This window comes from Pongo abelii, chromosome 6 (assembly GCF_028885655.2).
Source record: "Pongo abelii isolate AG06213 chromosome 6, NHGRI_mPonAbe1-v2.0_pri, whole genome shotgun sequence".
Classification (NCBI taxonomy): Eukaryota; Metazoa; Chordata; class Mammalia; order Primates; family Hominidae; genus Pongo; species Pongo abelii.
Genome location: NC_071991.2, coordinates 139,387,589 through 139,401,659, shown reverse-complemented (window position 1 = coordinate 139,401,659; position 14,071 = coordinate 139,387,589). Strand labels below are relative to the sequence as shown.

Here is a 14,071-nt window from a genome sequence, read left to right as displayed (position 1 = left end):
AAATTAGCCGGGTGTGGTGGTGCATGCCTGTAACCCCAGCTACTCCGGAGGCTGAGGCAGGAGAATCACTTCAACCCCAGAGGTGGAGGTTGCAGTGAGCTGAGATCGCACCATAGCACTCCAGCCTGCATGACAGAGTGAGGCTCCATCTCAAAAAAAAAAAAAAAAAATAGGATACATGTCAAAGAGATTGAAGAAAAACCTTTATTTCTCAAAAGAAGGGAAAAGACAGATATATACCCCATCATACGCACATACTATCTATGGCAGATTCTGGAGCTAGATATCATCATTATATTATATAAAAATCTATGTCTCTCTTCTACAAAACCTGATTGAAAACCTCCCCCAATAAGCCTAACACTCATTCCACAAGCCCATCAGTCATTTGGTGTTAATTAGATACCCTTTACATTCTCAGACCTGATATACATATACATAATTCCTTCTCAGTTATTTTCATATTGCATTACAGGTGATTATACACATTGATGCCATCTCCCTAATTAAATGGTAAACCAGGTGAGAGTTGAGACCTTATTGCAACAGTCCATCAGGCCAAGAGCATGTGAAAGGGGAACATGCCTCCTCTTTATACTGAGAGCCTCCCTAAAGTGTCACCTTCTGCTATCCCCTAGAATGGTCATCATTGTCATCATTATACTCTGCATTTTTTTTTTTTTTGAGATGGAGTCTCGCTCTGTCACCCAGGCTGGAGTGAAGCGGCACAATCTCAGCTCACTGCAACCTCTGCCTCCTGGGTTGAAGCGATTCTCCTGCCTCAGCCTCCTGAGTAGCTGGGACTACAGGCACATGCCACTACACCCAGCTAATTTTTATATTTTTAGTAGAGATGGGGTTTCGCCATGTTGGCCAGGCTAGTCTCAAACTCCTGATCTCAGGTGATCCATCCACCTCGGCCTCCCAAAATGCTGTGATTACAGGCATGAGCCACTGTGCCTGGCCTATGCTTTGCATTTTAGAGTAGGAGGAAGAAGAGGAGCTATTCACTCTGTGAACACTTATATTGACTAGTAACTTTCATAACATGTTTATAAAATTGGAATTATTTCCATTTCATAAAAATAACATAAAATTTAGAGCTGGAAGTAGTCTGAAAGGTTACTGATTTCAAATCCCCCACTTTAAAAGGGATAAACTTGAAAACCAAAATGATCAATGATTATCGCACAGTCATGAAGGTCCATAAACGGGGAAGTTGGAAAGAGGACATGGTCTCTCAACTCCCAAGGCAGAGAATAATTTTTCCTTGGTGCCCACATAGGTTCTAGTCCTTGATTAAGAGCAGTGCCCACCTTCTGTCACATATGGTTATATGGCACCACAGAGCAGAACTCTGCAGGCTGCCCCTTGGGGATACAGAGTCAACCTCCAGAGGGTCTGGACCTCCTGCATCATGGCAGACTCTGGCTTACCTGCATTTGTGTTTACAAGGTCGCCCTCCATGTGGTAGCTATGATTCTTGGAATAGTAGCACCAGGGAACACTTACAGCTCCCTGGGGATTCCAGCAACAGCCACGTTGGTCACATGTGGCCTGAAACAAGAGGTCAAAGAAGCTCCATTTAGTTGTAGAACACGATCATTTACAAAGCACGAAACATCTCATTTGAGACTGTGGTATCAATAACTTCATTTTACAAATAAGGCAACTGATATTTAGATAAATTGTGCCATATACCAAGCAATGGCAGAGCTTCTACCCACAACCAATTTTTCTGACCAGTGTCCTTCTTATGTAACAGTATGGGAAGCAAAATGCATTCTATAACTTTTATCACAAAAAAACTCATCAATATATTTAAATAGTCTAAACAATAATATAGTTATATCACCAGTAATCCAAAATTACAAATGGAGCTTCATTTATATCGGCTTTGACTTTTAAAAATGAAAATAAGACTTTGAAATCATCTTTATTCTGAAGCTTTCAAATCAAACTAATGTTGTTTTGACTTTTAAATATATGCCTTACATTTATGTGGATTATACATATGTGAGATATATGACATGTTTACAGTCTCTCAACTCCTCCAGAGACAGAAAGTAGTCTTTCTTGACACTCGAATAGATTCTTACTTAAGAAAGGTGTGTGCCTTCTAACATAATTGATGACTGAATCAAGTAGAGGCCAAAATGAAGATAGTTTCTTTCTCACACCAACTAATTTGGGAGAAGCGACCAGGTCAAATACAAAAAAGGACAAAGAACTCTCTCCTCTTGAGTGCACGCTGAATCAAGTGATTTGCAAGTAATAGAAACCAGAGAAAATAATGAGATGCTGCTTTCAAGATTAGATCACAGAAAGATTGAAGCTTCTGTCTTGCTTGCTCTCTTTCACTTTCTCTGTTGGAGTCCTCGTTCTGGGAGAGGCAAGTTGTCATACTGTGGAGGGGCTCACATGGCAAGGAACTGAGGGAGGTCTCCAGCTAGCAGCCAGCAATGAACTGAGGTTCTCAATCCAACAACACCTGAAGAGCTGAATCCTGCCAACAATTGCATGAGTGAGCTTGAAAACAATCATCCCATAGTCCTGGAAGACACCTTGACTACAGCCTTCCAAGAGATACTGAGCCAGAGGCACCTAGCTAAGCCAAGGTCAGATGTCTGACTACAGAAGCTGTGAGAAAATATTTGTCGTATTAGGCCATTAAATTTTGGAATAATTTATTACACAGCAATAGATAACTAATATCTCCTGCCAGATCATTTTACAGATGAATTACCTTTGGCCCATAGTGGTAAAGCTTCTCTGAGGTAAAGTGACCTGCCAAAGGTTACTCAGCTATTGAGAAGGCAAGAACAAAACTTAGTTCTGTTACTATCCATTTCTTTTTTCTATACTCTGGGTTGAGTATCTCTAAGCACATTTTCAGGAGAATACAGCCTTGCAAATGGTCAGAAAAATGTTTTGCTTAGTTATACGGACAATGAAATTTAATCAAATGCTATTTTTTACACTAATAGCCAATATGAGGGATAAACAACGATGTCCATATGTGGTTTATACTGCTGTAAGATCAGGTTTCACTGTGAACTCAACCTCAATCCACAGTTTTGTCTTTGTTCTTGTAAAACGCACTCAGATGAAACCTCAGCATAAAAAGAAAAAAAGTGTTGAAAAGAGTGTTAAGCATAATGGCTTTTGTATACAGCCCAGAGTTTAATAATTTTTCCATTAAACTGGAAAGGACAAACATCAGAGTGGCCAAGAGAGCAAGGAATGCAAACAGTCTTTGTTGGCCAACTCAAAAATGCCAGCTTCTACAGTAGAGCTGAGCCATTGCAAGAAGTGGGAAGAGACATGGAGCAAGACCCATATAATAAGAGAAAACAAACTATGTAAAACCTAGGAAAATAGATTTAGAAAGAAACTATGGAAAATGATGGCAAGAATAGAATTAGGGCACACAAAAAGAATTAGGCCCATGACACAAAATGCCCCTTTAAGTTGGATATGATAATTAAAAATTTAAGAGAAACTGCCAAAATAATATAGAATGTGTACTACCAAAACAGTACTGAAGGAAAATTGTTGGAGTTGGGGAGAGTGTGGAAATCCTCGATCCAAAAAATTAAGAAAAAAGACATGTTTATGAAGGAGTGGGGGTGGGGACTAGCACATAAACAGAATGAAGAGAAGGCATAAAATGAGACCTTAGAAAGTGTGTCATGTCAACTATCACATGGGTTTAAATATTTAAAAGACAAAGATAGTCAGATTACATTTAAAGGAGTAAGTCCAACTAAATGTTTCTTATAGTTTACACATCCTAAACTTAAGCTCACAAAAGCCCTGAAAGCAAAGGGGAAAACAAATATGTAAAAAGAATGCCAGCTGGGTGCAGTGGCTCACACCTGTAATCCCAGCACTTTGGGAGGCAGGCAGATCACTCGAGGTCAGGAGTTCGAGACCAGCCTGGCCAACATGATGAAACTCTGTCTCTACTAAAAACACAAAAATTAGCTGGGTGTGGTGGTTCATGGCTATAGTCCCAGCTACTCAGGAGGCTGAAGCAGGAGAATCACTTGAACCTAGGAGGCGGAGGCTGCAGTGAGCCAAGATTGTGCCACTGCACTCCAGCCTGGGTGACAGGTGATACTCCATCTCAAAACAATAAAATAAAATAAAATAAAAGCCATATTAATATCAGGCAAATAGACTTTAAATAAAAATTCATTATTAGAGAGACATAGAGTCAGTACATGATGATTAAAGTTTCAAGATATTACAGCTCAAACTTGATATACACCTAATAATAAAGACTCAAAATATATACAAGAAAAGTTTAAAGGGCCAGGCGTGGTGGCTCACACCTGCAATCCCAGCACTTTGGGAGGCTGAGGCAGGCAGATCATGAGGTCAGGAGATCAAGAGCATCCTGGCTAACACGGTGAAACCCTGTCTCTATTAAAAATACAAAAAATTAGCCGGGCATGGTGGCGGGCACCTGTAGTCCCAGATACTCGGGAGGCTGAGGCAGGAGAATGGCGTGAACCCGGGAGGCGGAGCCTGCGGTGAGCAGAGATTGTGCCACTGCACTCCAGCCTGGGCAACAGAGCGAGACTCTGTCTCAAAAAAAAAACAAAAAAGAAAAGTTTAAAGAATCACAAGGTAAAATTAAGGGAGATAGTACATAAAAGAATATTTTAAGAACACCCAAAGTAATTGATGGATAATGTACGTAAAAGATGGAAAGATATGTTACTTTTTATGTAATACCTATACAGGCTCTTTCACCAACACAAAGAGGAGAAGTGAATAGAATTCAGAAATAGAGAAAAGCCAGATCCTGAAGACACTGCTTAAGAGTCAATCAAGCTCTGCTCTACCCTAATCCTCTCCTCCTCCAATTCCCAATGCTTCCTAACACTTAAAAGAGAGAGAAGGGAAGAAACAAAGAAAGTACTTTATGTCAAAAGCAAACATGAAACATAAAGGATAACTACAGCCCAGTCTTATCCATGAACATAAATGCAAATGCCTAAAAGAAAAAGCACACAAAGGATTAATAACAGAAATCAGTACATATCAAATGAATAATAACCAAGTGGTGTTTCCTCCAGAAATAAGGAGATCCTTTAATAATAGAAAATCTGTGTAATTCATAAAAAAAAACTCATTTTAAAAAGCATACCATATGATCATTTGAATTCATCAGCTATCATAATAAAATTTTTAGCAAACTTGGAACGAAAAGCAACTTCCTTAGTTTGATCATGGATATCCACCAAAACTGTACAAGTATCTTACTAAATGGTAACATATTAAAAGGATTCCTTTTAAAATCAGAAAAAAAAAAACCTAAGTGACCCATCACTATGATTGCTTATAATTTAAAAATACAATGGAGGTTCTAACAATTCAAGAGGACAAGAAAAAAATGTACAAGACTGAAAACAATGAAGCCAAATCATCCACTACTTCCAGACAAAATATTGTCTCGGTAGAAATTCAAGAAAATTTATAGAAAAAATAGAAAAAATAACTCAATTATTATTATATTAGATTCTTTTTTCTCTTCTTAAATCTATAACTTTTTGTTTTTTGCCTTTAGGCTTTTAGTCTTTCTGGAATTGTTTTTGAGATACAATGTAATATGGGAATATATAGTTATCAAAACATAAGTCACAATTGTTGATAGGCTTGACTCTATTAAAATGTAAAACTTTTGTTCATCAAGACAGTATAAAATAGATGAGCAAAGCCTCTTAACAGTAAATATTTGCAACATATATGATAAGAATAAGAATCCAGAATCACATGAATGAACAAACGTGAAGCTTGTACACATCAAGAAGATAAACATCTCCATATAAAATTGGGCAAGACAGAAAAATTCACAGAAAATAACTAAATGAGAGATGTTCACCAATATTAGTATTCAGAAAAATTAGCACTGAAACCACAACAGAACGCTATTTTATAATCCCCAAATGGCAAAACTTTAAAAGACTGTCAATTCCAAAGGAGATACAGAGAATGACAATGAGATGGTAAATCGGCACAGCCAATTTGGAGATCAATTTGATAAAGTCTAGTAAACTTGAAGATATATATCTAAAATCACACAGATGCAAGTAAAAAAAACTTACAAAGACATTCAGAATGGGACTGATGTAACTTCAAGATATTGAAGAAAAACTATTTTTTTTACTGTAGAAAGAGTGATTTTGATTTATTTTTGCCATAAAATTGATATATAATTTTATACAATTGTGTACCAATTTTATAGCAAAATAAATGAACTAGAGATATCTATCAACATAGTTAAATATCACAATGTTAAGTGCATAAACAAAAATGCATTTTGTTTATAGGCTGTATATATCTATTATTTACAAGTATATATAGAAGTAGTAAAGGTCGAAAGGAATGCATGGTAAATATCAATTTCAAAAGTGTGGTTACCTCTAAAGAGGATGGAGGAAAAGGTAATAATACAGAAGGGATATGCCCAGGGGACTTCATCTCTGCTGATAATATTTTATTTCTTAAGCTGGATAATGGTTATATATTTTTCTATATCTTAAAGATTTATTAATAATTATTTCAAAGAAGTGAATGCTATATAGAAAAAATCAAAACCATTGTGAAAATAAATAATAGAAAATAATATAGAACTGCCTATTTTCTCAACTCCCCATCTTTTATCAAGTCGCAAATGTGTCATTATTTTTCAAGCTTTCCTATACTGGATTACCAAGAAGACTATAATAATCACGCCTAACAATATAAAAACACAGACTGAAAACATTCCGTATTTTGCCAAAATCCCTTCCAACATAATGACCTACAGAACTGCTGAAAAATGTACAACTTTGCACATTGTATCAAACACATTTTAGCATATTCTCAAACTACGGTCCCTATCAGAATCACCTGGAAAATTTAGGAAAAGTATAAAAGCTCAGGCCCTATCCTCCTTCACTGAAGCTGGAGTGCTAAGGATTTTATTAGCTCTCTAGGTGATGCTAATACAGAACAATGTTTGAAAACCGCTGCTCTAGACCAATGGTTATTAATCTTAGCTGCACATTTGGATCACCTGGCAAGTTACAAAAATAAGCAGGCCCGGGATCCACTCGTTAAGAATTAAATCAGAATTTCTGGGACAGAGCCTAGGAAATAGAGAAAAAGAGAAGCAAACAGAAAGTAGTAAAATGAAAACCACTAAATGATAATCCATGATTCCTACTGTTACAGGAAAACAGAGAAGCCCCAGGTGCTTGTGGGCTGATCAGTGTAATGGGTAGAGAAGAACCAGAAGAAACCCAAAGGAATCTGTCACAGACTTTCTCTCCTAACACATTTTCTGTAGTAAGCATGTGGGCCTTTTAGTTTTAAAAATACTTTCTCACATATTTTTTATATAAAAAAGTGAAATTGCCACCCTATATTCTCAAAAGCCTATTCTAAAGGTGAAATCAATTATCAACCAGAAACTTTCTCGGAAGTAATTCCCTATGTCTTTCCACAATATGGGGTGAAAATAATTTACTGATAAGATTACAGGCGCCTTGAAATGCATAAACCATTAGGGTATTAGGAAGCAGCAGATCTAAGATTTAAAAAAAAAGAAAATCAAAACTTCAGCAACTGCAGCATTCAGGAAAGAAAGAGGGCAAAGTTGCAAGGACAAATGCAAGCTGGTTAAAAGGACATGATCCCAGACTGAGGCAGAGTCAGCCTGAGTGAGTCAGTGGCATCAACCATTTCCTACCACTGGAGGGAATAGGAGGAGCCCCTCACAATTCGCATTAGACCTCAGTCACTCAGCTCTGCCACCCACCCTATTCCCAGCGCTGACTCCTCTAACCTGTGCCACCCCATCCTGCTCTGTTCTGTATTGCCCAGGTCACCACAGCCTTCACCATTAATAGCAGCCTTTATGCTACTCTGGAAAAAAAATAAGCATTCCTCTGCAGTTGTTTAAAATGGCCATCAAGTTCTCTAACACACTTTGTGTCAAGAGGTGGAGTCTGTCGCTGTTCCTGTTGAATCTGGGCCGGTCTGAGACTGATTTGATCGACAAAATGCAGCAAAAGTGATGCTATGCTGGTTTAGGTGTGGTATTTAAGAGAACTGGAAGCTTTCGCCTCTGTCTCTTGCAGCACTGAGCTACCATGTAAGAAGTTCAGCTACCCTGCTGGAGAGAGTACCAACAGAGACTCCATGACTACATGGAAGGGAAGAGGGTGCAGTCAGCCTTACCACCATTTTCACCAAGGTACCAGGTATGTGAGTAAAGTCATCTTGAAACCTCCAGACTAGATCGGCCACCAACTAAATACCACCATATCATGTAATCCCAGTAAATACTATGTGGAACAGAACCATTCAGCCAAACCCTGGCAGAATCTCTGACTTATAAAATCACTAGATATAATAAAACCATTGTTGTTGCAAACCACTAAGTTTGGATACTTTGTAATTCAGTAGACAAATGGAGAAGCTGTGCCCTAAGAAAACAGAAGTCTAAGAAAATAGAAGACTTAGAGCAATTTCAGTTAGACTGGTGCTTTGGCTGGAATGTGCCCCCTCCAAAATTCACGTGTTGCCAATATGTTAGTATTAACAGGTGGGGCCTTTAAGAGGTGATTAGGCCATGAAGCCTCCTCCCAGACAAAGGGAATTAGGTGCCCTTATAAAGGAGACAGTGGGCTGTCTCTTGCCGTCTACCTGCCGCCATGTGAGGATGCAGCAAGAAGGTCCTCACAAGATGCCAGCACCTTCGTCTTGTTCTTTCTAGTCTCCATCCATAACTATGATAAGTAAATTTCTGTGTTTGATAAATTACTCAGTCTTGGGCATCATGTTATAGCAGCACAAAATAACCTGACGTTGTGAACAAAAAAGGTGGAACCAGAAAGTCTCCACATGAAGAAAATGAGTAGAATGAGACAAAGTATCCCATCTTCAAATAGAGCAGGAATTTTAGAAGTTGAAAGCACTTGATGATAAAGGAATTTCAAATCACCCTCTATTCATCAAAATGTTCTCTAGCTGTTTTCATTGTGCAGCAAGTTTGAACAAACGAATGAATAAAATTAGTCTCAACTCTGTGAAATATCTTAATTGTAGGCTATTTTATAATATGTGCATCTTGAGCTAGGTTTTGAAATTTAGCTTGTTAGGCTGGCCACTTCATTTAACCTCAAGGTGAAGTCTAACAGCAAAGACTTTTTAAAACAAAGTTGCCACCTCTGCCATTCCCATAATCCAGTCTTTCTAGTCCCCCAAATCAGACTGTGGTGAATTTTCAGAGAAACATTTGCCAGAACCTTAGAGATCACTATTCTAAAATATTCTGAGGTTAGTATAGTGTTCAATAGTCATTTAATCGAACATTGAATAAGTATGTTTAGCTGAGCATATACTGTCTCATTTTACTTAGAAGGATTTCACAGTTTATAAGAAAATGTGACTTACTGATCAAGTCAAAGAGCTTTCCAGAAGCAAAGCCAGGACTGAGTAACTCAATAACCTGGCTCCCCTTACATCCTTTCACTTGTCCAGTGGCTACACTATCATTTCAAGGTGCCAAACATAAACTTAAGTTTTTAAGACTTTAAGTTTTTATCTGGGCTCACTGCTCTTCCTAGCACCATATAATGGCTATTAACTGATGTTGTGTAAACACAGAGTAATTTAAAGGTGAAGACTCACAATGATCTTGGCAAAATGCAACACCCTTGCTGCTATATCATAAAACACGATCCCCAACACATTAATGATAAACTGGAATTTGGAAAAGGATATCATAAGCCAAATAAATGAGTAATACGTAGACAATTACCAAGTGTGTTCGCTGTAAAAGATGACAAAGCTTCTGTTTAAGAACTATGGTAACCTCTCAAATTAATTCAGATTACTACTTATGTTATTGTTATCCTTGGAAAACAATTGTGAATTTCTCTCAGCTTAATTACTCTGCAATGTTTACTTAGGGCATGCGGGTTTATCTTTAAGCATGTAACTTTAACCTGCTCTCCCATGTTTACACCATGCTTTATAGCCCTGAAAAATCAAAGGATTAAAAAGTATTAACTATCATTTCTTTCCTAAGCTGGATATCTGGAATTTGATGAAATATTCGTGCTCCCTGCCATCAATGGGATCTTTCAACTCTGAGTTCTGGAACTGGGGATAAAAGACTTCATCAAGAAAGTGGAAAGGATTTTAGAATTCAGAGGTTTGGAATAAGTGTAGAGAGTTGTCTTTAAAATCTGCATGGAAGTATAGCCTAAGTGAACCTATAGAGGCACAGAGGTAGGATCTTAGATGATAGAAGACAGTGTTTGAACTTGGCTAAACGTACAGTAATAAATCACTATATGTACTGAAGTTGGGTAGAAATAATAACAAAAGTTGGATGTAAAAAAGAGCAATTCTAATCCCACATGTAACGGAATGGATGGGAGAAATGGAATTCAGAAGTGGTGCCAGGGGGCACCTGGAGCAACCCAAGCATGAGGAAATGATGACCTAGGGATGGCTGCGAGAATGGAAATGAGATGCCTCTTCTGGAAAATATTGTTAAGGAAAATATTTTAAAATACATGGAATACTGGCCAAAGGGATAGAAGGGATGAGCCAAGCAGAAGTTCTGCTGTTTCTGCCTCAAGAACTAGAAGCTTAATAGAACTACTAACAGAAATCTGGTAGTTGAGAAGGAAAAGCAGATTTGGTGAGGAGGTAACGAGTTCAGCTGATATGATAGGAACGGATTCAGTGAAGATACCCTCCAACCAGCTTCAAGCCCAGAACTAAAGATCCGAACTAGAGTTAGATAATTGAGTGATCTTTTTTCCTAAGATCCATGAAGGGGACTCCTAGAGTCCATTCTCTCCAAAGAAGAGTCTCCCAAGAGTACTCAGGGTGTCAGGGTGGCTTGATACATTACTTCCTCCTGTACTGGAAAAGGATTCCCTCCCATAATTGGGAGAATGAAACAATGGTATTTACAACCAAGAATCATCTGCAGAGAAAGTTATTCTTTTAGTTCTTTTACACATAATCTTGGAGGACAGATGATAAGAATGATAAAATTATATAGCAATGGCTTCAACACCAGAACATTCTGCCTAGCCTATCTGTTGTGTTCACAACTTCTTCCCACCATCTTCTTTCAGCTATATTCCCTTTAATGTGAACGCCGTACAAACACATCATTATCCATAGCCTCAGCTCTCCACAACAATCTGGATCAGCATACAGCTCTCAGGATTCATAAAACATACAACAAAAGGTCTAAGATGTACCTTCTACAAGAAAATGAATCATTGAAAGTGCCAGTATTTCTCTCTGGCTGAGCAAAAAAGGAGCATGCCAATTAATAAACGCCAAGGCCGTGGAGTAATTCAGTTAGATATGACATGTAGAAAAGCCAAAGTTCATTTATTGAACTTCAATCTTGATACCACAGTATTTATCAAAAGATCTTACAATAAAGCACCAAAGAAACATTACTATGGCTGTATCTGAAGTTCACCAATACCCAGTGACAAGATGGAGTATTGCAGTAGCGTGACATACTGAGAATGTGATAATCTAGGTGAGCTTCCAAGTAATGAGTAAGCTATTTAGTACAGCTCGAGTGAGCTATTGAGTACAGCTCAATTGAGCTATTGAGTAACTTGCACAATATGACAGGGAAAGTAACTGCATGTGCATCAACTTTCTGTAAATTTGGCACACCAAACATAGGGTGTGGGCAAAGTACTTTATAATCATCATAATCAGCTGGACTTCAGCCGATAATCTAGAAACACTGGGCTAAGGTAAATGCCCAGATGTCTGCACTGTCTTTAATCTGGTATTAATCACCTTCTTCCTTCCAAAACAGAGCTCTTGAAACTTTGCCCTTATTTTAAATAATGTTTTGTGCACATGTATGAATTTTTACTGTAGATTCTAGATGAGCTTTGGAAATTCTGAAAGGAGAAGGAGAGACATACAGGGCATGAACAGAGTCAGAAAGAACTAGTAATCATGTAGTGTTGCCATATAAAAGACAAATACACTTTTAGTAAGTAAGCCCAAAATCTTTCACGGGACACACTTATACTAAAAGCTTATTCATTGTTTTTCTGAAATTTGAATTTGGCTGGGCAACTGCACTTTTATTTGCTGAGTCTGGCAACCCAAGGGAATTTTCCAGGTCTTCCTTTCCTGAAGCTGCACTGTCATACAAGCATGGACACAGGTTAATTTGCCTGAGCCACTAATGGCTGCAACATAAACACCTCTCTTGAGAGTCACTAATGAAGAAAACCAAAACAAAACAAAAACAAAAAAAATAAACTATCAAGTTGCATAAATTCTAAAATGGAAACAAAATTCATAACTCTAACCTTTGTTGGTGGCTGGTCAGGGATGCAATTAATTCGTTCCAATTCATTTACCACTGGACATTCAGCAGAAACAGGAGTGGTAGCAGTTGTTCCAGGATCTAGGGGACCCGTTGTCCTAGGATGTGTGGTACCAGTTGTTCCAGGATCTGGGGGACTGGTTGTCCTAGGCTGTATGGAAGCAGTTGTTCCAGGATCTGGGGTACCAGTTGTCCCAGGATCTGGGGCTATAAGAAAAGCAAACATAAAAAGACCATTAGACAAATTTAATTTCACAGAAATTCAATAGTTCTCAACATCTCCAATTAACTCCACTACTGAGTAGGCTTCACTCTGATGACCTCAAAATTTATGCATTCACTTTATAAAATGTCACTTTGTTCCTGCTGACTGTATTTACCTCTGTGTATCTCTATATCATCTCCTTCTACTCCCAACTCCCTCCCCTATAAGACAGTATGTATAAGAACAAGGACTCCACCTTTAGACTAGAAGCTCATGAAGGTGGAGACCACCCTTCCTTTAGTCTAGGGGTCAGTAACTATGGCCTTCAGGCCAAATTAAGTCAAAGCCTGTTTTACAAACAAAGTATTACTGGAACATTACACACATGCACATTACATATTATACACATAACAAACTTGTTTGTTTTTAGCTGCTTTGTGCTACTAGGGCAAAATTAAGTCATGGCAGAGGCTGTATGGCCCACAAAATCTAAAATATTTACTATCTGGTCCTTTACAGTAAAGTCTGCAGACCTCTGATGTGATTCTTTACTTCCAACCCCAGCAGCAAGGGCACACAGAACATGTGCAGTACAAGTGCCATCCTAATCATAGTAACCTCAGCTTTGCTTGCTCAGTCAACAGTCAATCCCCAGGTCAAAGAATGATTCTGAGCAACACCATTCTTCTGTAAATACAAAGTCCTATATGACAAAAGATGGAAAGAGAGCCCACCACTCTAAAAACTGACAGCTAGGACTTACCTAAGGGCTAGAGAACTTTGAATTCAGATTTAAAAATCAGTAAATTAGAAAAGGTATTTTTATTGTATCCTAAAATAAGGAGGTGAGCTTTCTTGAAGATATTCTGCAATAAATTAATAATGACATTAAGACAAAACAGTGTCTTTTGACTGGTTTTCTTTTCAGTGGGGGTTTCAAATTCAAATTGTGCCAATGTCTGCATAATGGTTTTAGTTACATCTTTAGAATCACATAATTTTAAGAGTTGAGCAACCTTTGGGACTTTTTTCTACAAAAAGTAGAAATTGTTGTAACAAGGGATGGGGTAGGAGGGGCAGAGAAGCCACAGATTAACCCTTGATTGCCTGGTTCTCCTAGGAAGTTGATCCTAGATGAATCAGGTAAGAAACCATGGATAACTCAGCATAATCCAGCTCCTTTTGAGGATACAAAAATTCCATAAACAAAAAAACTTTGATTACATGAGGGTCTTCAGAAAGTCCATGAAAAATATGTATTATGAAAAAACTATGTATAAATTTCAAATATTTTTGGTACTAAAATAAACTCACAGTAGATTGTTACAACATGTCTGAACAGGACTTAGCTTGAGGCACTAGGAAAGATAAGACATCAATTTGAAAAGAGCACCTATCAGAGCAACATAAATTCTGCTAAAATTGAAGCAAGAACAAACATCAAACTCACGGTGAAGCTTGGGTGGAAAAAT

The 14,071-nt window shown here is 37.9% G+C and overlaps 1 protein-coding gene across 7 annotated transcripts in view; it reads right to left on the bottom strand.

The window, feature by feature from the left end:
• Positions 1-14,071, bottom strand: part of MGAM (maltase-glucoamylase) — a 185,486-nt gene that overhangs the window by 111,959 nt on the left and 59,456 nt on the right. For all 7 annotated transcript variants that reach the window (XM_054559911.2, XM_054559916.2, XM_054559912.2 and 4 more), the window contains 2 exons: positions 12,378-12,601; positions 1,437-1,557 (listed from right to left, as the gene is read on the bottom strand). In XM_054559911.2, coding sequence (XP_054415886.1) covers positions 1,437-1,557; positions 12,378-12,601 — 345 coding nt within the window. The remainder of the gene's footprint in view (positions 1-1,436; positions 1,558-12,377; positions 12,602-14,071) is intronic.